This window comes from Salvia miltiorrhiza, chromosome 8 (assembly GCF_028751815.1).
Source record: "Salvia miltiorrhiza cultivar Shanhuang (shh) chromosome 8, IMPLAD_Smil_shh, whole genome shotgun sequence".
Taxonomy (NCBI): domain Eukaryota; kingdom Viridiplantae; phylum Streptophyta; class Magnoliopsida; order Lamiales; family Lamiaceae; genus Salvia; species Salvia miltiorrhiza.
The window spans coordinates 9878848-9901338 of record NC_080394.1 but is presented as its reverse complement, the minus strand read 5'-3'; the positions used below and the strand labels follow the sequence as shown (position 1 = coordinate 9901338).

The following is a 22491-nucleotide window of genomic DNA, read 5'->3' as shown; positions in this document are numbered from 1 at the left end:
ATTATTATATGATATATTCCGACAATCTGGTAGATTGTTCACTTTATTCCCTCGTTGCTAATTCAGTTTCTATTGTTTGAAGGACTTTTGAACTGCTAGAATTGGTATTATTTGGCTGGCTAGGTTTTGGACAGTGAAAATCATAACTACCAATCCAAACTGCCTTTGTTTATTTTTTTGGTAAAAGTTGCCTTTGTTTATTAATTTTGGGTCTAGTGGCTACATTAATACTGAGTTGTTATTTTGCTAGAAGACTAATTGACAATCCCATAATTTTTTTGCAGTTTATCTCATTCTTCTGGGCTAATACCATGTCATTCCAAGCTAACGTCCGTCACCTGTCGCCTATGGCATTGTCACTCACAGCCCAGATTGGCTATGATTGCGGAGGATAGGCGAATGTGATGCATCAGAGCGCATGCGTTGTGGACTTGGATGATGAGCGGGTATTATTGAGAATGAAGGAAGACCTTTGCAAGGAAACACTGGTTGGGTGATGATGTCGGATTGCAGGACAAAAACTAGTTGTTTCCCCAGAGCCTCGGGATGGAGGCAGATATTGGCGTCCCGTGACAGTGTGGTATCAGAGCAAACAATGCCTTCAACCAAAAACCATTTGTTCATATGCTTAATTTTGGTATGTTGTGTCTTCCTCAACAGCTTGTGTGCCTGCAACTGAGATGCAGGTTTCAGATAAATAGCAGATCGTGTATTGTATTCTTCGCCTCGACGAATTCTAATTTCATCATTTCTTTCCTGATTGGGTAAAATGTAAATTACAGGGAAACTATCATTTTGAATCCCATCGTTTGAGACTTTCTTATAAATAATACACTTGTGTATAATAAAATACTTATACTATCATTTTTTTCAAAATCTATACTACGAACTTCATTGCCGATGACCTCCAAAATATAAATCCAATTTTTGAAAATTGGTGTTCACATTTCGGGTTAGTTGTTGATGCTGTTGTTGGATTTGAGTCGTGGAGGTTGTCGCCATTCATGGTTGTAAGATTTGAAAATATTATGATAGGATAAATACTTTATTTGTTGTATAGATAATTTATTGTAATTATCCATAAGTTAGGTATATATTTATTAAATGATTAAACAATGAGATATTTTCCCATATGTCATACACTCGGCAATTTGCATAAAAGATTTGCACAAGTATCAAGTAGCCTAGAATGCATGTGTTTATTAGAAGAGACATTGTAGTAGATTATCATATATAGTAGCATCTTGTACCAATACTGTTAACATTTGATACATACCTCATGTGTATTGAAAGAAAAAGAACATAAAATTTCGATTCGTATTTATACATACGGTTGCAGATATTATACACCGAAATATGCTTGGTGTAACATCCACATATATAACAATATAAACATATAAATATTTATGATAAGAAATATTCAAATAGGCGAATATATATAAACCTCTGATTGGAAACAGAACAGCTTCGCGATCGGAATAAAAGGCCATCACGTTTCACCCGAATTTCACTGCACCCCACACAATATTTGTGTGTTTCAATCTTCATTTCCACCACTATATAAACCAAGCTGCACAGTAATGATTTTCATCAATAAAGAAAGCGATCTCACACCCACATAGAGCAAGGAAAGAATAAAAAGAAATAAAGAGGCAAAGGAAGCAAGAAGAAGTTGGGAGAGTTAGAGAAATAAAGAGGAAAGAGAACAACACCAGTTGTTGAGGCAGCCACATCGTTCTTGATTGAACGAGTGCGTTGTTTTCTTTCCTCAAATTTCTTGAAACACAAAACTTCCTTAACAAAAATGGCCTTCACTCAGTTCGCTGGTACCACCCAGAAATGCACTGCTTGCCAGAAAACTGTGTATCTGGTTGATCGCCTCGCCGCCGACAACCGCATCTACCACAAGGCCTGCTTCCGCTGCCACCACTGCAAAGGCACCCTCAAGGTACCCTCTCTTCACCACTGCACTGCATCTGCATGCAATCACTCTTAATTCATTTCTTATGATATATATATGTATATTTGCAGCTTGGAAACTACAACTCTTTCGAAGGGGTGCTCTACTGCAGGCCACACTATGATCAGCTCTTCAAGAGGACTGGTAGCCTCGACAAGAGCTTCGAAGGTGCTTTATATTGGAGTACTACTTAATAATATCCACATTTTTCACCACCACATATTAATTCCCTCAATTCTTGCAGGAATTCCAAAGGTCGTTAAGACAGAAAAGATTGTAGAAAACGAGGTAAAACAAATAAATAAAAGAACTAATTCTATTTACAAATGTTTACAACGTGGGTCATTAATTTGAATGTGTTACAACAAACAGAATGCAATCAAGGTGTCAGGCATGTTTGCCGGAACCAGAGAGAAATGCATCGGTTGTGCTAAGACCGTTTACCCCATTGAAAAGGTACATCATCACCAACTAGGTCTCACTTGTTAATTTCTTTTAATAGTATATGTATATTAATTAAAAATAAAAATAAAAATGAAATAGGTTTCGGTGAATGGAGCTGCGTACCACAAGAGCTGCTTCAAGTGCAGCTATGGAGGGTGCACGATTAGCCCATCGAACTACATTGCGCATGAGGGCGTTCTGTTCTGCAAGCACCACCACATGCAGCTCATCAAGGCTAAGGGAAACCTCAGCCAGCTCGAGAGCGAATCCATCAAAGAATCAGCAGCGGTGGCTCCAACTTTCGTTGCTGAAGTGATTGATTTTGAAGTTGAAGCTCAAGTTGAAGCTGAAGCTGAAGCTGAAGCCGAACCCGAACCTTCACCACAATGCTGACAACTTAGTGTCTCTCTCTAGATATCTCTCTGTTTTTTCGTCCCAAAAGTTTTCTAATTTTTTTTCTTAATTTTTTTAGATTTTTTTCTTTTTCGGGTGTGAATTTTGATATGATTGCTAGATGCCGTAAGCAGGTTTTTGATGTGAATTGTATTTTTTGATCAATATAATTGGACATCCCCGGCCTTTAATCACTAATTCTTGTTGAGTATTTTTTTTAAAAAAAAATTCTTGTTGAGTATTAGCTGCTGCTTTCAAGCCATTATACAACATATAACAAAATTACACTATGTCAAATAAATCCTTATATATATACTCCATCCGTCCCTAAAATAAGTTCATCTTTTTTCTTTTTGGGACGTCCCCAAATAAGTTTCTCTTTCTTTCTTTCCATTTTTGGACAACTACCCCACCACTAATAATACTTTATTTATTCTTACTTTTCACTTTTTCACCACTCTCAATACTAATTATAACACTTTTTCATCTTTTCATCACTCCCAATACTAATTATAACATATTTTTCTCCACTATCAATACATTTTACCATTTTTTCTTAAAACCCGTGCCGTCCCCAAAAAGGAACCTATTTTGGGGACGGAGGGAGTATTTCAATATGGAAATAAATCCCATATTAATCAAGCATTTTCGTTAATGTTTATCAATATTGATATCGATATTCCTCTCTAGTCTCGAGACTCTCGACAAACAGCGCGTGATCAAATCCAAAATCCGGAAGCTCTAGATAGAAATGAAGGATTAAAAAAAAACAAAAAAAAAAAACCCTTTAAGAAATGAAATCTCAAATTTATTGTCAATTAGAGATATTACATATTGGTCTTCCATGTTCGCATGACTGATTTTAATATTAATTAATTAAAAGTGTAAAAAACTATAAATCAATGATCAAATATTATAATCGAGACAATTTAAAAATTATTTAGCATTTTGAGAAGCAAACACTACAAGAAAACTGGTCGAACACCGACGGACTATTTTCCGTCGGTGAATACCGACGGATCACCGACGGACTGTCATCCGGCAACATCGCCGGAGCCGGCATCTATTTCCGATGAAAATACCGACGGACTACCGACGGAATCGCTACCGACGGACAATATCCGTCGGTAAATTCGATATTTTCGATTTTAATAATTATTTTTATTTTTTACCGACGGAATACCGACGGAATATCTACCGACGGATTAAACTCCGTCGGAAAATTGGGTAATTTTGAATTTAATAATTATTTTTATATTATTTGCATTTTTTTTATTTTTTTTATTTTTTTATTTTTTTTATTTATTTAAAATTATTTTTAAAATTATTACCGACGGATAAAGTCCGTTGGTAAATTATTTTTTTATTTTTTTATTATTTTTACTTTTTATTTTTATTTTTAATTTTTTTATTTTAAATTATTTTTAATTAATTTTCTATATTATTATTATTTTTAAATTATTGCAAATATTTTAAAATTGATACTAGTTTTTAGCAATAATATTTTCTCCTTTTAATAAACGATAATATTAATTTTTTTTATTATCTTAAATTCGATCATATATTTATCGTTATTCTTTCGCCGGCACCACAAGTCTTAGATATCATCTCGACATATTATGAGGTTATGAATAAATGATATTGTATATTGAAATAGAGTTTAAATGAATTAATAGGTGCTAGTTATATCAATAATACGCGTGTTCTCTACTGGCGACCACTCGAAAGAAACTTGAAGGTTAAGCGTGCTTGACTCAGAGCACTACTAAGATGGGTGACTCACTGGGAAGTTGGCCAAATCATATGCAATTAAATTCAAAATACATTAGAAATACGAAATACTTGTAGAATACGAAGATAGGTTGATAAAAAAAATAATAATAATAATTAAAAATAATAATTAATTTACCGACGGAATTTTCCATCGGTAATCCGTCGGTAAACGCGCCACCTACCACGGCCAACGCCGGCGTCGGAGACTTACCGACGGCTATGTCCGTCGGTACCCACCGACGGACAGAAAAAATCCGTCGGTAAATCATTTACCGACGAGCGTTTCAACGACGGGTGAAATCCGTCGGTAATCCGTCGGTATCTCCATTTACCGACGGAATTTTGATGCTTACCGACGGAATATTCCGTCGGTGTTCGCCCAGATTCTGGTTGTGAAAATCATCAATAATATTTTAAGGAGATCAAGTTATTCCAATATCTCATTGTCAAAGCAAAAAATTGTCAGTCCATTTAACCTCTTGAGATATTTTATCAAATTTTAGTTTTGAATTTTTTTTTCTGCTGAAATAATAAATAATATAGTCAATAATATCCTATATATTGTAGAAACATTAGGAAAAAAATATAAAGTTCCAGATGCAAGGACTTCACCTATCTGATAGTAAACACATTTGTAATATTTATTTTTTAATTTTAGGCCCCTCAAATTTGTTTGCCTTTGACCTTTTGATCCATCCTTTTGCTGGAAGGACCGGCCTGCGTGCAACCTCTTATTTATAAGAACCATTTTATTAGTATAAGTATTAAATTTGAAGATAAAAAATAATATTTTGTTAGTATGAGTATTATATTAGATGTAAAAATGGTTCTCATCTAATATATCCCCATTAAGTCAAAAAAATGTTTCTAAAAATCATAAAGTTAATCGTTACTACAAGGCTACATAAAATTAATGCAGTTTTTTTAGGAATGTATCGATATGATAATAAGACCATAAATTCAGGGATGGAAGGAGTATAATATAATGTATAAATTATAAGAAGCAAAACACATAGTAATACATATTTTTATAATTACAAGGTGAATAAGTTAGTTGGAAGCTATATTTCTTTCAATTACAAGGCGGAAAAATGGTTCTCATCTAATATAGTCCCATTAATTCAAAAAAATATTTCTAAATCATAAAGTTAATCGTTACTATAAGGTTACATAAGATTAATGTGGTTTTTCTTTCTTTTTCTGAAAAATGGAAGTTTATATATACTTGAAAAAAAGAAAGAAAAAAAAAAGATAATTGTCCCCCAAGGGACACCAAGCGGTGCGACCTCCTGTATATGAACAGTGAGGTCCCGGATTAAAACCCCACTGCTCCCCCTCCCCAATTCCCCCAAGTCAAAAAAATAAAAATGAAAAAAGAAGATAATTAGTGAATTAAAAAATATAAAAATACATGTACGAAGTATTCTTTATGAATTGAGGATTGGAGTATTTAAATTCCATACGATTAGGATGCAACTTAATTAATACTAGGAAATAAAATAAAACTATCATAAATATATCGAGCAAATCCCATATTAGTAGTTACGAATCAGTTACATCACTCGACATGAATTACAAAAATTTCTTTATTTAATTAACTTTAAAATTTAAATATTAAAACTAATCATTCAATCTTATCATTTAATCTAATGAAATGAAGGGTCTAGACTCTAGATTGATTCTAAGTTCTCACGATAAAATAGGTTTTTAATTATTTAAACTCCATCTCTATATGTATACTATTTACTACTCTACCTATCCACCAAATTTGTAAATTTTTTTAATACTACTCCTTATATTTTAAACTTCATTCAAATTCATTAATTACAAAAAATTTCATCTATTTGGCATATCAACTTTAACAAGTCTCCTTTTCTACTCAATTTTGATGAATCATTTTCTCTATTTTATACCCTTATGCACAAATTATTGAATAAGCCATCTTCCTATCAAGGTTAAGGAGTCCACTGAGCATCTCAGCGACAGGATTGAATACCCGAATCGAATCAGAGTTCACGCCAACCGCCCTGAACAAATAGGAGAAATGGGCCACACACACTTATCTTATAGCTAAAGGAAAGAGACAGAAAAAACTATGCCGGTAATGACAATTTATCATTTACTCTATGGATGAGTCAGAGGATTTGTTAGAATAATAACTTAAATTGATTTGAAAATTAGGATAAATTTCTTTGGACTTATAAGTTCTAGTTAAATACTAATATGCACTCGTAGGATAATTCTTGGCACATTTTAAGAGTTTCCCACTTACTCAAAATTAAAATAAGCCAAAAATTAAAATTTTAGACTTGTAAAAATAGGACATAATGGGCCAAAATTGGTCTAATAATGTATATTACTTAATTAGTGTCAAGTCCAAAAAGTTCTATCATAAATTTTAAATTAGTTTAAATTACTATCCTTAAAAATCCTCTAACTCCTCTAGCGACACGTAGTTTCAACAATATAATATTCCCTCCGTCCCAATTTTTAATATCCATTTGAGTATGGCACGAATCTTAATGAAGTGGTTGAGTGTGTTGTTTGTGAAATAAGGGTCTCATATTTTATGTGAGTGTTAAAATAATTAAAGTGAAGTAAGGGTTCCACGTACTTTTACTAAAAATATAAATGAATACTAAAATGTGCAACGATCAAAACAAGAAATATGGATACTAAAAAATGGAATGAATGGTGTATTTAAATAGAGATTATATATTACTCGCTCCGTCCTCATAAAAAGTATCCAATTTGTCATTTTCGTCCGTCCACATAAAATGTATCCAATCTATTTTTGGTAAGTTTTTCACTCACAATAAAGTGGGATCCTTACGGTCACTCACAACACATTCACTCACTTTATTAAAATTTGTGACATTTTATAAGGGCGGACGGAGTATTAAATTTTGAAATACCAAAAATGGAACGCCAAATTTGTGAACGATACCATCTGTAAAATCTAAATATGCGACCATGACGGAAGCATCAAAGAAACTATCTCATTTAAAGTGGAAGTGCTTCAAGTTTGGAACAAAACTAAAAACCATCACATATCACCCGAATTTCACTGCACCCCACACAAATTTTTAATTTGATTACCTATATAAACCAAAGTTGGACATGAATATTTTCATCAATAAAGAAAGCGATCTCACACCCACAGAGAGAAGGGAAGAAAAAGAAAAAAAAGAAAAAGACAAAAAGAGAGAAGAAGGAATAAAGAGGTGGGAAGGAAAGAGAACGACAGGAGTTGTTGTTCGGAAAAGCAAGCGTGCGTTGCGTTGCGTTGCGTTGTTGTTCTCTTTCCTCAAAACTACAGTAAGCAAAAATGGCCGCCGCCACAACTAATGCTGGTCCCCAGAAATGCACTGCTTGCGACCAGACTGTGTATCTGGTTGATCGCCTCGCCGCCAACAACCGCGTCTATCACAAGGCCTGCTTCCGCTGCCACCACTGCAATGGCACCCTCAAGGTCTACGACTCTCTCTCTCTCATGCACTTGAGTCTTGATGTTGAATTTCTTAATTAATTGTTGCATGCAGCTGGGAAACTTCAACTCTTTCGAGGGAGTGCTCTACTGCAGGCCACACTTCGATCAGCTCTTCAAGAGAACTGGCAGCCTCGACAAGAGCTTCGAAGGTACACTCCATCGCACCCATGATTAATTCTCATTAATAAATCATATATTCAATTCCCAACTTATTGCATGCAGGAATTCCAAAGATCGCTAGGCCCGAAAAGACTGTTGAAAATGAGGTAAATTATTTTCCATTTTCGACCAAAATAATTAATATATCCGTCTCGTCTGTATATATATCTGATTAGCTAATTAAGTTGGTGTTTAACTAAAACAGAACGCAGCCAAGGTTTCTGGCCTGTTTGTCGGAACCAAAGACAAATGCCGGGGCTGTGAAAAGACAGTTTATCCCATTGAAAAGGTAATATTTAATCCATTAATTTTCCATCTCTATGTATGTATATATATATATAGTGCATGTGGCAATAATGAAGTGGGAATTAAATGAAATAGGTTTCTGTGAATGGAGCTGCGTACCACAAGAGCTGCTTCAAGTGCAGCTATGGCGGGTGCACGATTAGCCCATCGAACTACATTGCGCATGAGGGCGTTCTGTTCTGCAAGCACCACCACATGCAGCTCATCAAGGCTAAGGGAAACCTCAGCCAGCTCGAGAGCGAGGCCGCCGCCGCTACCAAAGAGGCAGCGGCATCTCCATCGTCTGTTGAAGTCGAGGCTCAGTGAATTAATTCAACCCTTTAATTTCCACCTCATCATACTCTCTCTCTAGATCTCTGTCTTCTCCCGTCCAACCTTTTTTTAATCTTTTTTGTTTTTGTTTTGTTGTGTTTTTGTGTTCTCATTGTTTTTTTGGGATTGCTAGATGCCTTAAGCAGGGATTTGTAGATGTTAATTGTTTCTTCATCAATACAATTGTTCCTTCTTCTGGTAATACTGTTTTCGATTTCTATTTCTTTTGCTGCTAGACATTATGCAAGCAAGATACATGTATGTATATATATATACTTTGCTTACCAAATATTAGGACGCTGAAGTAGTTATATAAATTGATAAGCTTCATATATATTTATATTAACATAAAAAGTGTCTTGCGTACAAAATATAAATTGTCTATATTATATTCTTATTACAAATTTTATTTTAAAGATAATTTTGTAAATAATACTCCCTCCGTCCCGTAAGAGTGTATCACATAAGGGGTGGTGCGGGTTTTAAGAAAAATATTGGTAGATAAAGTGTTGAGTGGAAATGAGTGGTTATGATTGAATTGATTGTGAGTTATGTAGAAATGAGTAGTTGTTGTGATACACTCTCACGGGACGAAGGGACTATATATTTATAAGAATATATTCATTCATTAGATATTACACTAAAATTATTTGAAACACACACACACACACACACACACACATATATATAGGTTCAATGAAGAAGGCCTAAATGTAAGAAAGAAGAGAGAAGTAATCTCATCCGTTGATCTTATCTAATCTAACGGACATGATTTGTTCACGCCATGTTCAACGGATTTTTTCGTTGAACATATGGGGGGTCGAAACCCAGAACCCCCAAAAATATTGTATATGTTCACGAATGTTCAACGAAAAAATCCGTTGAACATGGCGTGAACAAATCATGTCCGTTAGATTAGATAAGATTAACGGATGTGATTACTTCTCTCTTCTTTCTTACATTTAGGCCTTTTTCATTGAACCTAACCCTATATATATATATATATATATATATATATATATATATATATATATATATATATATATATTCATTAGATATGCATTAAAAATCTATCTGGTTTAATCTTCTATATTGATATATATTTAAAATAAAGTATTAATTTATAATTTATTTTAAAAAAATTACATGAATATATCAATATATTAGATTTACATAAGTATATGATTTCATCTTCCATCGCTACAAATAAAAAATATATTGAGGCGAAATTTAAAGTGCCCTTTCTCTTATCAATAATTTGAAAAATGCCCTCTCTTACTATACCAAGCACTACATGCCCTAAATAAGTGAAGAACCGAAAATGCCCTTTGAATGTGATGGATGTGCATTGTTTTCCGCAAAAGTTCTTACACATCTATGACAAAAGTTGTTAAAGTGTAAGAAAAACATCAATTCATCAATTTAAACATTGAAATCGGTCAAATATGTGTTGGAACATGTGAAATACTGACAGAGAAGTTAATATTTATTTATTTTTGAATTAAAATCGAAGGTTTTACAAGTAAATCGTAGGCTAATTAATCAATGGAAAATAAATACTAAAAATTAACACAATCGATATTAGCACTCAAAACACACATTGGAAAAAAAAAACAAGCGTCCGACCGGGAAAAACAAGTGTCCGACCGGACACAAGGTTTCAACGGGCGGACACATATATGTTCCGGTCGGATAGATGTTTTTTTGGTTCCTATGTGTGTTTTGAGTGCTAATATGGATTGTGTTAATTTTTTGTATTTATATTCCATCGATTAATTAGCCTTCAATTAAGGGACATAAATTTTTTTTTTTTTTAAATTGATGATAAACGACAAATATGATGTGAAATAGCTTTGTCAGTAAAGTATTCATGTCAAACACTCTAATTTCATTGAAATTCACGTGAAATGAAGGAATCTTTGTTTATATATGAGTGAATTCTCTCATTCTCTCATCCTCTCATCCGAACACTCAAAGTGAAAAAACACTCAAACTCATTAGAAATTCTAATATTTTCCAAGTGGTGAAGCTATTATTTGTGAATTCTCTCATCCGAACGTTTAAAGGTATGTCATTTTACGTTTGAAATGTAATTTAAGTTGGTTATTGTTTATTTTCAATGTTTTGTTTGATCCTATATGCTTATGTGAATTATTAGCATATTATAGCATACTATGATTTAAAGCCACGTTTGAAGGAAATACATGTGAATTAGAGCAAATTCTATCATGTTTTAAAGTATTAATTAGTAATTATTAGTTGCATTTTAGTTCTATACATATATATTGCTACATAACTCATGTTATTATGCTCGAAAATTATGTATCCGCCCGGACAAGTGTCCTTGAAAATGTGTCCGGCCGTGTGTAATTATATATCATGTAATACACGGCCAGACACATTTCCTCGGCTACTTCCCCGGGCGGATAGATGTTTTTCGAGTGTATTAACATGTTATATGTTGTATTTTAACATTGTATTCCATTTACATCATATATTTATTTATTTATTATTTTTTCTGTAGATGAATGAATATGGGAGATACTTTGTGGTTAATTATGGAGGTGCCTTCAATGGTTATGAGTACATCGGCGGCTCTTCTAAGAATTTGCATATTTTCGGAGACACAATGGCCAGTACGGTGTACATGATAAATTACCTGATGATGGAGAATTCATTGAGCACTAATTACAGCTTGTATTATTTGACGAAGAGATTAAATGACAGGGTATACAGTAAAAATATTCTTGCCGATGACAATGATTTGCTTCAGTTGCTGGCGTCGCAGCCACATTTTCCTGAGATTTATGTTGTTGAAGACGATTACAGTGGAGGAGTGTATGTTCCTTCGTTCGATCTCCCTCAATCTTCCGGGTATGGAGGTGAATCCAGTGCAACATTCGAAGGTGGGGACGGATTGGAAGCAATCCAAAGATATGCTTATTTAGACCTATCAGCCGGAGATTCACCGGCGCAACAAAGTGTTGAACCGTCGGTCACTTGGGGTAATGATCAGTCAACGGGTTGGCCTTCATGGGATGAGCCAAATCCGTACCAGTACGATCGCCTAATAACTGATCGTTGTTGGGGTCCAGCTGATGATCAATATACGTACGAGCCTCAGTTCGTGGAGGATGCTGGTAATGTAGATGAAGATTATGTTCCATCGTCTGAAGCCGAGACTGATACAAGCGCCTCTGAAGACTTGTCGGAGACAGAGAACGTGAGAAGGGCGGAGATTGAATATGCAGGTTGGCAGAATTTGCAGATCGACGAGGATGATGACGAACAGGTTCCTGGAGCAGATGAACTAACTAATTGGTTAGTACCGGTTATCCCGTTGGACGCCGCAGCGGCACTTGTGGATATTGAAGATTATCAGCTATTGCCTCGGGAGTTGTCAAAGAATATGTATTTCAATAGCAAAGATGATCTGATCGTTGCAATCGGTCTGTGGAACATGAAGCAGGGCAAGGAATTTTCTGTCAGCAAATCAGACAGCAGACGAGTCTACTTCAAATGCAAGCATTCAGATACGTGCCCCTTCAAGCTCCATGCATCGTCACAAGATGGAGTCATTTGGGGAGTGTATAAGTTCACCAATGAGCACTCATGCGACGGTGAGCTAGGGCGCGTAGCGCGAATAAAGGCCCCCGCAAAAGTCGTCGCAGCATATTTAGCACAGAAGATACACGATGATTGCGAGATCTTGAAGCCGAAGGCCATCCAGCTGGAGCTGCGACGTGAGTTTGGCGTACAGATCAAGTACGATGTTGCATTGCGAGCCCGTAATCGAGCCACTGAGATGGTTTATGGTCGACATGATCAGTCCTTCGAGATGCTGCCCAAGTACTTATACATGTTGAGACAATCCAATCCCGGTTCGAGGGTGGAGTGGGAAGTTGACGATGATGGCCGATTCAAACACTTATTTGTTGCTCTTGCAGCTTCGGCTACCCCTTTCATGTTCAGTTTACGGCCAGTGATTGTCGTCGATGGCACACACTTGAAGGGCAAGAATAGGGGTATTTTGTTTGTTGCAGTGACGAAGGACGGCAACGAGAGTTTGTTCCCACTCGCGTATGGTGTTGGCCTGAAAGAAAACGATGAATCGTGGAGTTATTTCATGTCACGCATTCGACGTGTTTATGGCCAAGCCGATCCACTTTTGATTGTCTCTGATCAGCATATCTCCATTGCCAATGCTATCAGGAATGAGTTACCAAATGCAACCCACGGCCTATGCTACTACCATTTGCAAAATAACCTGAAGCATTACGGTAAGGCAGTGGTCGAGGTGTATCGACAAGCTGCATTTGCGTACGAGAAGTCCGACTTCAATAGGGCTATGAACGCCCTGAAGGTTATGAAGAGAGCTGCGTACGATAAACTAATGGGGATTGGGCCGGAGAAGTGGGCTCGTTCGATGTGTCCTATGCCTGTGCGACGCTACAGTTTTATGACATCAAATGCTGCTGAAGCTTTTAATTCCAGATTGTTGTGGGCAAGAAGACTTCCTATATGCTCGATGTTAGAGGCAATCAGAATTGTTATTGAGAAATGGTTCAGCGAGCGACTAAGGGCTGCACAACAAATCGAGCAAGGCTTGACTGTTGAGGCTGGTAAAAGGGTAGCTATTGAAGTCCAAAAAAGTCGTCGATACACTGCACAAAGGTTGAGTGGCATGAAGTATAAGGTGCAAACTGCTGACAGAAGCTTCAAGGTGGATCTAGAGAAGAAAAAATGCGAATGTCGAGTATTTCAGCTAGACCAACTGCCCTGTTCTCATTCAATCGCTGCAATAAGGTACGATCATGAAATGATTACTGTCGGGTTCATTGAAATGTAAATATGTTCTAATGTTCGTTATATTGATTACTATCGGAGTTTGTTTGTTTTTATAGTGAAGCCGGTGATACGATCGCGGAGTATGTAGACTCGTACTACACGAATGACTTTCTTATCGATACTTACTCTCGCGAAGTTAATAATCTCCCGCCGAGACGCCAGTGGTTGGTTCCCGAGCACATCGCTGAGCAGGTTGTATTACCTCTGATTGTAAAAGGTCAAGCGGGGCGCCCAAAAGAAGGTAGACATCGAGGTGGTGGTGAAGGCACCAGCACACAAGCCGATGAGTCTTCTAGTATCAGGCGTCGTAAACCAAAGAAGTGCAGCATCTGCCATGAAGAAGGACACAGCAAGAGAACGTGCGCTGGCAGGGCGACTGAGCCCAGGGAGTAGTGGGATGTATTTGTGTGCTGTAACAGTTAATGATATTGATTGAATTATCTTATTATTCGATAAGCTGGAATGATTTAGAGGAAATAATGCTCGTTGAATAACCAAATAGAAGCACACATTAATGTAACAATATACAGAACTATGCAAAACCAAGTCTAGAGATACGATGTGTCCTAGTTTCACACAACGAAAATATAGATCTAGCAATCTTGGCCCTGTATGCCGCCACGTTGTGGTTACCCCACTCAATGGATGGAGAGCCAGATATCAGTCGTTCTGCATACATGCAGACGAAAGGCCCGCAGCTGACAGAGTCCTGCTGGTGAAACTGAACCTCCGCTGGAGCAAACACCGCCGTCATAAGTGGGTACTTCTCCTTTGCCACTGTCGAATCAATGGATGTGTCGTCTAGCCACCTCGCCAACTGAAGGACAATTGGCAACAATCTCAGTAAAGGCAGTAGTTCACCAACTCGACCATCCTGCTGTCGAGGTGATAGCTTGTGGAATACTGGGTCATAGACCTCGCAAACCAATTCTCCTAACCGGATCCGACATAGGACAAAATGGTGGCCAATTATGACTGGCATGAGAACCTATGACAAACCACAATGAATTGATAAGAAACAACATATAAAGCACAAATGACTAATGACAAATAATTGTTTAACTGATTACCTGTGTGGCATCCATCCATCCTATATGACCAGGAGGAAGTTCATGGCCCTTAACGGCTTTTCCACGTATTTGGCAGAGCCAGTCTATCCGGGGCTGCCAACCATCAGCTACTGCTCCATGCGTCAATATATGATACTCCTCTGGAGTAAACTCACTTCTTGCCCACTTCTCCAATAGAGCGTCCCACTCGCCCTGGAGGTATATCTACAGATCAATAGAAGTAATTAATAATTTATATTCGCACCAATGAAAACATACAAATAATGAAAGTTTACTTACAAACCAATCCGTGTCTAATATGATTGTGTTATTCATATCTACGTCATCCAGTAAATCTGCTGAAGCTCGAAGTCTATTTCTCAAGCTTAAGAAATACAAGTCAATATCCTGCAACAAAGTTAAAATCAATAAGTTAGTAGAAAGTAATTTAACAATGTTAAAATCAATAGATTATTTACCCCAGTTGTGAATTCCTGGCTGACATTATCCACCCGCGCGAAGTCGTCGTACTCCCGCAAACCACCACTTGCCTTGACATAAATCTCACGACCCCTACCCTCTCGACACCTAGCCATCCACTTCTCATAATGGTCACTGCAGACTTGTGTCACTGGACGTGGCATTTGGCTATTAACCCAAGGCGATCGCTGATAGTTAGACGGACGCCTCACCCTCTGACTGCGACGCGGGGGCTCTGCTGGCGGCTGCTCTGCCGGCGGCTGCTCTGCTGGCTGCTGCTCAGCCGGCGGCTGCTCTAGGTGCTGCAGCAGTAGTACCTGTGGCTGCTCTGTCTGTGGCTCAGGCTCCTCCGTCTGAGCCTGTCCTGCCGAACTGGACTGTCCCCACTCATGTGGTGCAATAGAAGTGAGCGGTTCAGCAAAGAATATCGGGGTCTCTGTTCTATACTGCGGCTTCAGGAATGGGGAAGACCAATGAGGGTAGACCTGGGTCGACCAGTCAAAAGTCTGCTCCGCCGGTGTGTAGTCGCCCTGAACAGACTGATTCATGGCCCGCCACTGCTCGTTGTAATCCTGGGTCTCTGGATGGCGTGGTTCCTCACCGCGGGGGTCGTCGTCGCAGGAACGTGAATGACGAGCCGGCTCTGAAGCGTCGGGCCCTGAAGCACTGGGTGGAGGAGACCGTGGCTGGTAATCATCAGGGGACCGTCGCTGGTCATCATCATCAGGGGAGTCGGGCACTCGGAAATGTTTGCTATTCTTGCACCTATCCTTTTTGCCCTTGCTCTTCAATTTCTCCACGAATTTGCCGAAGGCCTTCTTAATCTCCTGACGGATCGTCTTCTTCACCCACTTACGATCCACCTCACCCTCGCTGGGACTGGATACAGTCCGAGATCCGCTCGACGATGAAGAAGTATGCGGCGCTGGGCGCTTGCCCGGATCTACTGAATGACGAGCCGGCTCGTGAGGTCGAGCATCCCTCACAGGGCGCTTGCCCGGATCTACTGAATGACGAGCCGGCTCGTGCTGTCGAGCATCCCTCACAGGGCCCCGGACGCTGTGACTGCGAGTCGTACAAGGCTGTCTAGGTACATCCTCCTCGTCCCCGCGCTCCTCCACAACACGGGCTCCGGTGCCCTGTGGAAATTGGACACCCCGAGCTAATGGGTTGTCGGGGGGCCTGAAGCTCACCGAGAGTTCGCCCGGTGTCAGCGCTGATATGAAGTAGTGACTCGACAGATCGTCAGCATCGGGGTCCAGGGGCATGACACCACCCTAGAAAGCAACAAAGATAATATATTAGAACATAAGTAAAACCAGTAACGGTGTGGAGGATAATCTTAAATAACTGATTACCTGTCCCTCGAATAGATCGCGCAGACCGTGAAGCTTCGGCTTACCCCTGAAAGTCCATCTCAAACACCGAGGGTGCGCTGTCGGATCACCGCTAGATGCTGCGACCATGTGTCCGAAGCCCGGGACGCGCTCCAATGCCCAGACATATAAAGCCCACGAAGGACCGTAGAAGTGATACTTCTCGCCCTTTCCTGTCTCTCTCGTATAATGGCATAACATCTTATACGAATACGCGCCCCAGGGGAATCTATCAAATGCAGCCAGATCATCCACCAACACCCAAAGCCACGGCTGTACCCGCGCATCCAACCCAAGAACAAGGGTGTGAGCCACACACACGAGGACAGCACGAAGGTACAGGCTCCCATCCTCATCATCCACTCGACTATCCAAATCGCACACGCGTTTGATGAGCGACTGTATGGTCATGCTTCGCGTACCGCAGAATCGTCGGTATGCCTCCACGCGACTGCAGTCGTGCTGTAATGTCGCATCGAACCTCGATCCCCCGAAATTGAGCCCAGTCACTAATGCGTAGTCCGCAGGGGAAAATCTGACTCGTGCTCCGCACAGAAAGAAGCACATCTCATTTTCTTCTGACACAATCTGCCTCGATACAATCTGGTGTAATGCTTTATTGCTCTTCGCGCCGGGCCTCCAATCAGTGAAATGCCCAAAACATGATGCTCTAAATCTTCCCAATAAATCTGAATTGCACTGTTCACCGACCACATTTAAAGTTTCAACCAGCTCCGGAAAATGTGAATCCCTATAGTAGGTGCTGATAGCAACCTCCGTCTGGTCTATAGTGTCGCGACGAAGATATGGGACATTCGCCTATTCATTTACAAAATGAATACCATATTAAATTCAGTAAAAAAATTAAAAAATAATACAAATAGGCATAATTAAATAACTACAATTTAATCAATACCAACCAATTTAATTAAACTGCAATTTAATACTAAATTCAGTAAAATTCAGTAATATTAAACTGCAATTAATACCAAGCAATTTAATTAAATTCAGTAAAATATTAAAAAACTGCAATTTAATATTTTACCAAGCAATAACAGTTTCAATAATTAATAATTAAACAATTAAATATATTTATTTAATAACAGTTTCAATAATTAAACAATAACAGTTTCAGTAAAATAACAGTTTCAATAATTAACGTAAACATACAGATATATTTAGTAACGTATTTTAGGCCTAAAAAAAAACTATCCGGCCGGTGAAGTGTCCGGTAAAATGAATCCGTCCGGGTACATTTCAGATTGAAACTGTTCCGGCCGGACGCATTATTTCGGGCATAGTGCCGGCCGGATAGTTTCTATATAGGCATAAAATACTTTATTTTATTAAATTACACAAAAACCACACAAACAATGCAATGTAATACCCAGCAAAACTCGCAATAATAATTCAATAATGATTACTTAAACAAATATAATTAAATTAAATTCAGTAAATTTCTAATGATTAATATAAACATACAACTAATTAAAATGGAATAATTTATGCTAAAACACGATCGGTCCGGCTGGTGAAGTGGCCGGATAAATCGATCCGGACGTATGTTTCATTTAAATAATGTTCTCGGCCGGATCGATTTATCCGGCCACTTCACCGGCCGGACCGATCGTGTTTTAGCATACATTATTCTATTCAATTTCATGAAAATTAAAAATAAATACCTGTGAAGAAGATGCCATGGATGAGTCCGAGTGTGCTTCAATCTTTTGAACTCTCTGTGCTTCAATCTTTTGAACTCTCTCTCTCGGTGGGTAAAAGTGAAGAAGCCGATAGAGGTGTGTGGTGGAGTAAAAAACCCTAGTATTTTAAAGTAAGTGGGTAAAAGTGAAGAAGCCGATTGTATCGGCTTTATGTCTATCAAAAGGGAATCAAATTTTGAAGAAAGATATTTTTACCTTTATGTATCGGTAACATGCATGATCTCATGATTTTTTTTTGGGTAACAAGCATGCATTTATTTGGGACGGATATTGAGTATATTTTAAATTTAAAGATATCAATTGATTTACACGATATATATAGTGTTATATAGTACTATATATCAACATTCAAGAATAACACAATATATATATATATATATATATATATATATATATATATATATACAAATAATTTCAAAGAATATATGTATTGAAATTAAGATATTAAAGGGAAAAAGAAAAAAAAATTAAGATAGATACGCATGGATATATATTATTAGCGTCTTGATTTTTTTTTTTTATGAAATTGAATAAAATAGAATATTTTATGCCTAAATATCATCGATCCGGCCGGTAATTGTCAAGGAAAAATGTATCCGACCGGGTCATTTGTAAATTGAAATGTACCCGGTCGGATACATTTCTCTGGCCATTTTACCGGCCGGATCGATGATATATCGACATAAAAGTTTGTATTCTATCTATTTGTATCTTTATATTAATTTTTACTATTTTGCTGAATTTAATTTAATATATTGTTTAAGCGTTAATTAGTGTCCGGTCGATATATTTACAATTTAAAGATATGAACACTATATATATATATATACAGTGACTTACAAAATCATTGCATGCACAGATTGAAATCATTTCGGTCATTATTGTAAAGAAATGCATTAAAACTCAAAAATGTGTAAGATTGTGTAAGAGAACCGAAATCATTACATTTGATGTTGACCCACTTAAGGGTTAATTAGTAATTTAGGGCATGGATAGCTTTGCATGATAAGGGTGGGCATTTTTCAAAATATGAATAAGGAATGGGGCACTTTTGCCTATTTACCCAAATATATTTGTGGGTTCACTTCTCTTTTCTACTAAAACTAGATTTGCTCTTTGTGCACTGCACGAAAAATATTTTATATTCTTAGAATTTTAGATTATATATAAAATTATATGGATGGTGATGCATGGTGTAGTCGTGTAAGGAACTTGAAATTGTAATTTTTTGAATTTCGATAGCAATTTTAATTTTAAATCACCTGTTAAATTTGTTAAAAACTTACCCATTTTTTATTTCATTATTTTTGCCTTATTATAATATATTTACATGGAAGTACTTAAATTGAATATTAAAAATTAATGGTAATTAATGAACGATTTTTTTTAGCATAATTAAACATGACAGTGATTTTTTTTTTTTAGAACAACATGACAGTGAATTTTACTAATGTATTAATTTGAGTTTTGCATAAATTATGACTTTAATTTTTTGTATTTTACAAAATTTCCATCAAACTTAATTTGAAATCAATTTCAAATTGAAAGTTGTCTTTTTAATACATTATAAATTATAGATAAGAAGAATTAGATCTCAATAATACTATTTTAATATATTAATTAAATAAATATACATTAAACATTCATATTATTTTATACTAACCATCAAAAGAATAGTTTTTCAAAAAAAATTTATATTAGTTATTCCCTCTGTCCTACCTCACTAGCAATATATTCATTTTTGGGTTGTTCTATCCGACTTGGCCTAATTCATTTTTAGAAAAAAAATAACGGCCACTAATTTACAAATACAAGTGGGCACATAACACTTTATACACAATTAACCTTTGCTCATAAATTATCATGTCGAAAAGAACTAGGTTAAGTGAGTCAAGAGAATACTATATATTGTGAAATTTATTATAAATATCTAATTATAACAATTTATTAATGTGAAGTCCAGAAATTGTATGCAATGTGCACACTCTTTCATAGTAATGTAAAATGTATTATTTGCAATTCTATTACTTCATCCGTCAGTGAAAATTGTATAATTTCTCTTTTAACAAACGTTCAATTAAGGGCATCCATTTTAAGAAAAGAGAAAGTATCAAATTATATAAAAAATCCATGAAGCATCGTGTACTTTTGTTTTTCCATTAATGACCTTTCAAATTTTAGACAAGAATTTAGAAAAAAAAAAACTATCACCAGAAGACTTTTAAAAAGACAAACTGGTAGACGTATAAATTTGTCTTCATATTATTTTCTTCGTTCCATTCGAAACATCTCTCTTTCCAATTTGGATCGTCTTATTTGAAAGATCTCATACCATTTTAAGACACCTAATACATAACCAACACTCTCAACACAACTCATAAATAATTAATCTTCAAATTCTAAATTTTCGCTCGTTACAACATGGGTCCGGGAAGGAGCCAAAAAAATTAAAAAAGAATTCTGATTTTTGCTGAATTTAGACATTCACCGGCTAATTACTCATTAGGAGAAATGGCAATATGCAGGTCAAACGACTTGCAAAATAGGAAAGCAATGTCAAGGTGCCCCTATGGATGAAAAAACAAAATACTCCCATATCATAATCATTTAGAAGAAGGTGCCAAACTTTTATTTTAGAAATGTAGTTTCAGATGTTTTGATCCAAACACCAAAGTACTGAACAACACATGAAGTTTAGTGCTTAGTTTTTATTTGAGAACAAGCCGCACCTTCACTTCTCCAACCTAAACCGGTGATGTACATGCGCTCTTGCTTCAGTCAGACGAGCGCTCTTGCTCCATGCATGCCTTCTTCTGTATATAAATATCAACAATAAATTAATCCAGGAAGAAAATATAAGCAGAAATTGCAATTATCAGTTTCCCGTATGTACAAAACATACTTCATGATGCTGCATCAACCATGAATTGCATACTCTATTTAACACAAGACAACCATTTCCGGAGAAATCTTCTAACACCAGATATGTTTCTAGCATTACATTAGTACTAATCAGTGACTCTGAAGTAGGTGAAAGATGTTATTGGCTTTTGTAAGCATTTTTACATATATTGGGAGAGAGAAATAATCAAATCACTCCACATGTCACTAAACATGTTTAATTTCCCATCTTCATATAACTTACTGCAAAATATCTTACATACATATGTCTGTCATGGAGTTTTAACTTATAGCAAGTGATATAAGTTGATAAGAGTCAAGGCAGAGATTAAGAAACAAACTACGTGACTGCAATACTTCTCCTTACAATGAGGCCTACGGTAAACCGTCCAAAAACAGTATCAAATTCTGAATACGTAAAATAGAACAGATGACTCCTATAAATACTAACCCTAGGCCCATGCCAAGTGGGCTGACCCAACATAATTAAAAAACAAGGATATAACAATAATAACATAACCTAATTAATCATGAAATTAATATTGGGCCATAGCCTTTTTTCCACGAGCATAAACTATCCAAGGCCTCAGGCCGTCTCTATCATTTGCCTCCCCTGCTGAAACAACATTGTCCTCAAGGCTGAAGTATGGAAATTAAACATGAACCGCAAGATCCAACCAAGTAGCTTCATCATCATTCAACACATTCCACATCACCAACACCTGGTCAACTGCCTGATCTTCTCGAACCACCATCCGATGCTGCAACACTCGCTCTGGCTAATAAGGAGGATCAACAGATAACAATTCCTTGGGTAAAGTCGGTTCAGCCTACACCCCGACCAATAGCTTTCTAAAGGAGTGAAATATGAAACACCGGATGAATTCCAGAGAAGTTGGTGGGAGCTTCAAAAGATACGCCACCTCATCCACACGAGCTTCAAATTTAAACGGGCCAAAGAAATGGGGTGCTAACAACTAGAACAAAGTGGACTGGACTGTCGGTACATTCAAAATTTTATATACACCAGATCACCCATTTGTAACTCGATATCTCCACGATGATTGTTTGCTTCCTGAGCCATACGTTGCGTGCTCGCTCTGGGTGGAATCGCAAGTAGCCTAATATATCATCAGGAGCACGCAATGAATCAACCAATGCCTGAACTTCAAACCTCACTGGTCTAAACCCGCAACAGAGTAGGTGGAGGCCGGCCATAAACTACCGAAAACAGCGTGGTTCCTATTGTCGTGTGGAATCCTGTATTGTAACAATATTC

At 37.0% G+C, this 22491-nt stretch overlaps 4 protein-coding genes and 1 long non-coding RNA gene across 5 annotated transcripts in view; 4 read left to right on the top strand and 1 right to left on the bottom strand.

The window, feature by feature from the left end:
• The window catches only part of LOC131000814 (uncharacterized), a 6861-nt gene extending 5985 nt beyond the window's left edge, over window positions 1-876 (top strand). Inside the window, exon 2 of the long non-coding RNA XR_009093796.1 lies at window positions 285-876. This is a non-coding gene — a long non-coding RNA (uncharacterized LOC131000814). The remainder of the gene's footprint in view (window positions 1-284) is intronic.
• Window positions 877-1514: 638 nt separating this feature from the next.
• On the top strand, window positions 1515-2995 carry LOC131000813 (LIM domain-containing protein WLIM1-like). The gene is made up of 5 exons (XM_057926906.1): window positions 1515-1948; window positions 2032-2128; window positions 2205-2248; window positions 2333-2416; window positions 2504-2995. Exons 1-5 carry the CDS (start codon window positions 1805-1807, stop codon window positions 2795-2797), a joined length of 663 nt encoding a protein of 220 aa, XP_057782889.1. The 5' UTR covers window positions 1515-1804; the 3' UTR covers window positions 2798-2995.
• Window positions 2996-7693: 4698 nt separating this feature from the next.
• LOC131000812 (LIM domain-containing protein WLIM1-like) lies at window positions 7694-9039 on the top strand. The gene is made up of 5 exons (XM_057926905.1): window positions 7694-8042; window positions 8113-8209; window positions 8283-8326; window positions 8425-8508; window positions 8601-9039. Exons 1-5 carry the CDS (start codon window positions 7899-7901, stop codon window positions 8829-8831), a joined length of 600 nt encoding a protein of 199 aa, XP_057782888.1. The 5' UTR covers window positions 7694-7898; the 3' UTR covers window positions 8832-9039.
• A 2605-nt stretch (window positions 9040-11644) lies between these two features.
• LOC130998044 (uncharacterized) lies at window positions 11645-14141 on the top strand. The gene is made up of 3 exons (XM_057923480.1): window positions 11645-11711; window positions 11795-13643; window positions 13742-14141. Exons 1-3 carry the CDS (start codon window positions 11645-11647, stop codon window positions 14076-14078), a joined length of 2253 nt encoding a protein of 750 aa, XP_057779463.1. The 3' UTR covers window positions 14079-14141.
• A 76-nt stretch (window positions 14142-14217) lies between these two features.
• Window positions 14218-18577, bottom strand: LOC130998043 (uncharacterized). The gene is made up of 7 exons (XM_057923478.1): window positions 18273-18577; window positions 16573-17409; window positions 16261-16491; window positions 15214-16176; window positions 15035-15142; window positions 14756-14959; window positions 14218-14673 (listed from the first exon to the last, which is right to left on the bottom strand). The coding sequence occupies exons 1-7, from the start codon at window positions 18288-18290 to the stop codon at window positions 14218-14220; spliced, it is 2817 nt and encodes a 938-aa protein (XP_057779461.1). The 5' UTR covers window positions 18291-18577.
• Between the last annotated feature and the right edge of the window lie 3914 nt (window positions 18578-22491).

What these genes read in the sequence shown, in the direction of transcription:
- LOC131000813 (XM_057926906.1), top strand. Translation starts at nt 1,805, where the DNA reads ATGGCCTTCACTCAGTTCGCTGGTACCACCCAGAAATGCACTGCTTGC. An exon ending in ACTGCAAAGGCACCCTCAAG is followed by an intron (nt 1,949 to 2,031) that starts GTACCCTCTCTT and finishes GTATATTTGCAG; the next exon opens with CTTGGAAACTACAACTCTTT. An exon ending in CCGTTTACCCCATTGAAAAG is followed by an intron (nt 2,417 to 2,503) that starts GTACATCATCAC and finishes AAAATGAAATAG; the next exon opens with GTTTCGGTGAATGGAGCTGC.
- LOC131000812 (XM_057926905.1), top strand. Translation starts at nt 7,899, where the DNA reads ATGGCCGCCGCCACAACTAATGCTGGTCCCCAGAAATGCACTGCTTGC. An exon ending in CCTCGACAAGAGCTTCGAAG is followed by an intron (nt 8,210 to 8,282) that starts GTACACTCCATC and finishes TATTGCATGCAG; the next exon opens with GAATTCCAAAGATCGCTAGG. An exon ending in CAGTTTATCCCATTGAAAAG is followed by an intron (nt 8,509 to 8,600) that starts GTAATATTTAAT and finishes TAAATGAAATAG; the next exon opens with GTTTCTGTGAATGGAGCTGC.
- LOC130998044 (XM_057923480.1), top strand. Translation starts at nt 11,645, where the DNA reads ATGTTGTTGAAGACGATTACAGTGGAGGAGTGTATGTTCCTTCGTTCG. An exon ending in GATCTCCCTCAATCTTCCGG is followed by an intron (nt 11,712 to 11,794) that starts GTATGGAGGTGA and finishes TAGACCTATCAG; the next exon opens with CCGGAGATTCACCGGCGCAA. An exon ending in CATTCAATCGCTGCAATAAG is followed by an intron (nt 13,644 to 13,741) that starts GTACGATCATGA and finishes TTGTTTTTATAG; the next exon opens with TGAAGCCGGTGATACGATCG.
- LOC130998043 (XM_057923478.1), bottom strand. An exon ending in GCCAGGAATTCACAACTGGG is followed by an intron (nt 15,143 to 15,213) that starts GTAAATAATCTA and finishes ACTTTGTTGCAG; the next exon opens with GATATTGACTTGTATTTCTT. An exon ending in GATGGATGGATGCCACACAG is followed by an intron (nt 14,674 to 14,755) that starts GTAATCAGTTAA and finishes GGTTTGTCATAG; the next exon opens with GTTCTCATGCCAGTCATAAT.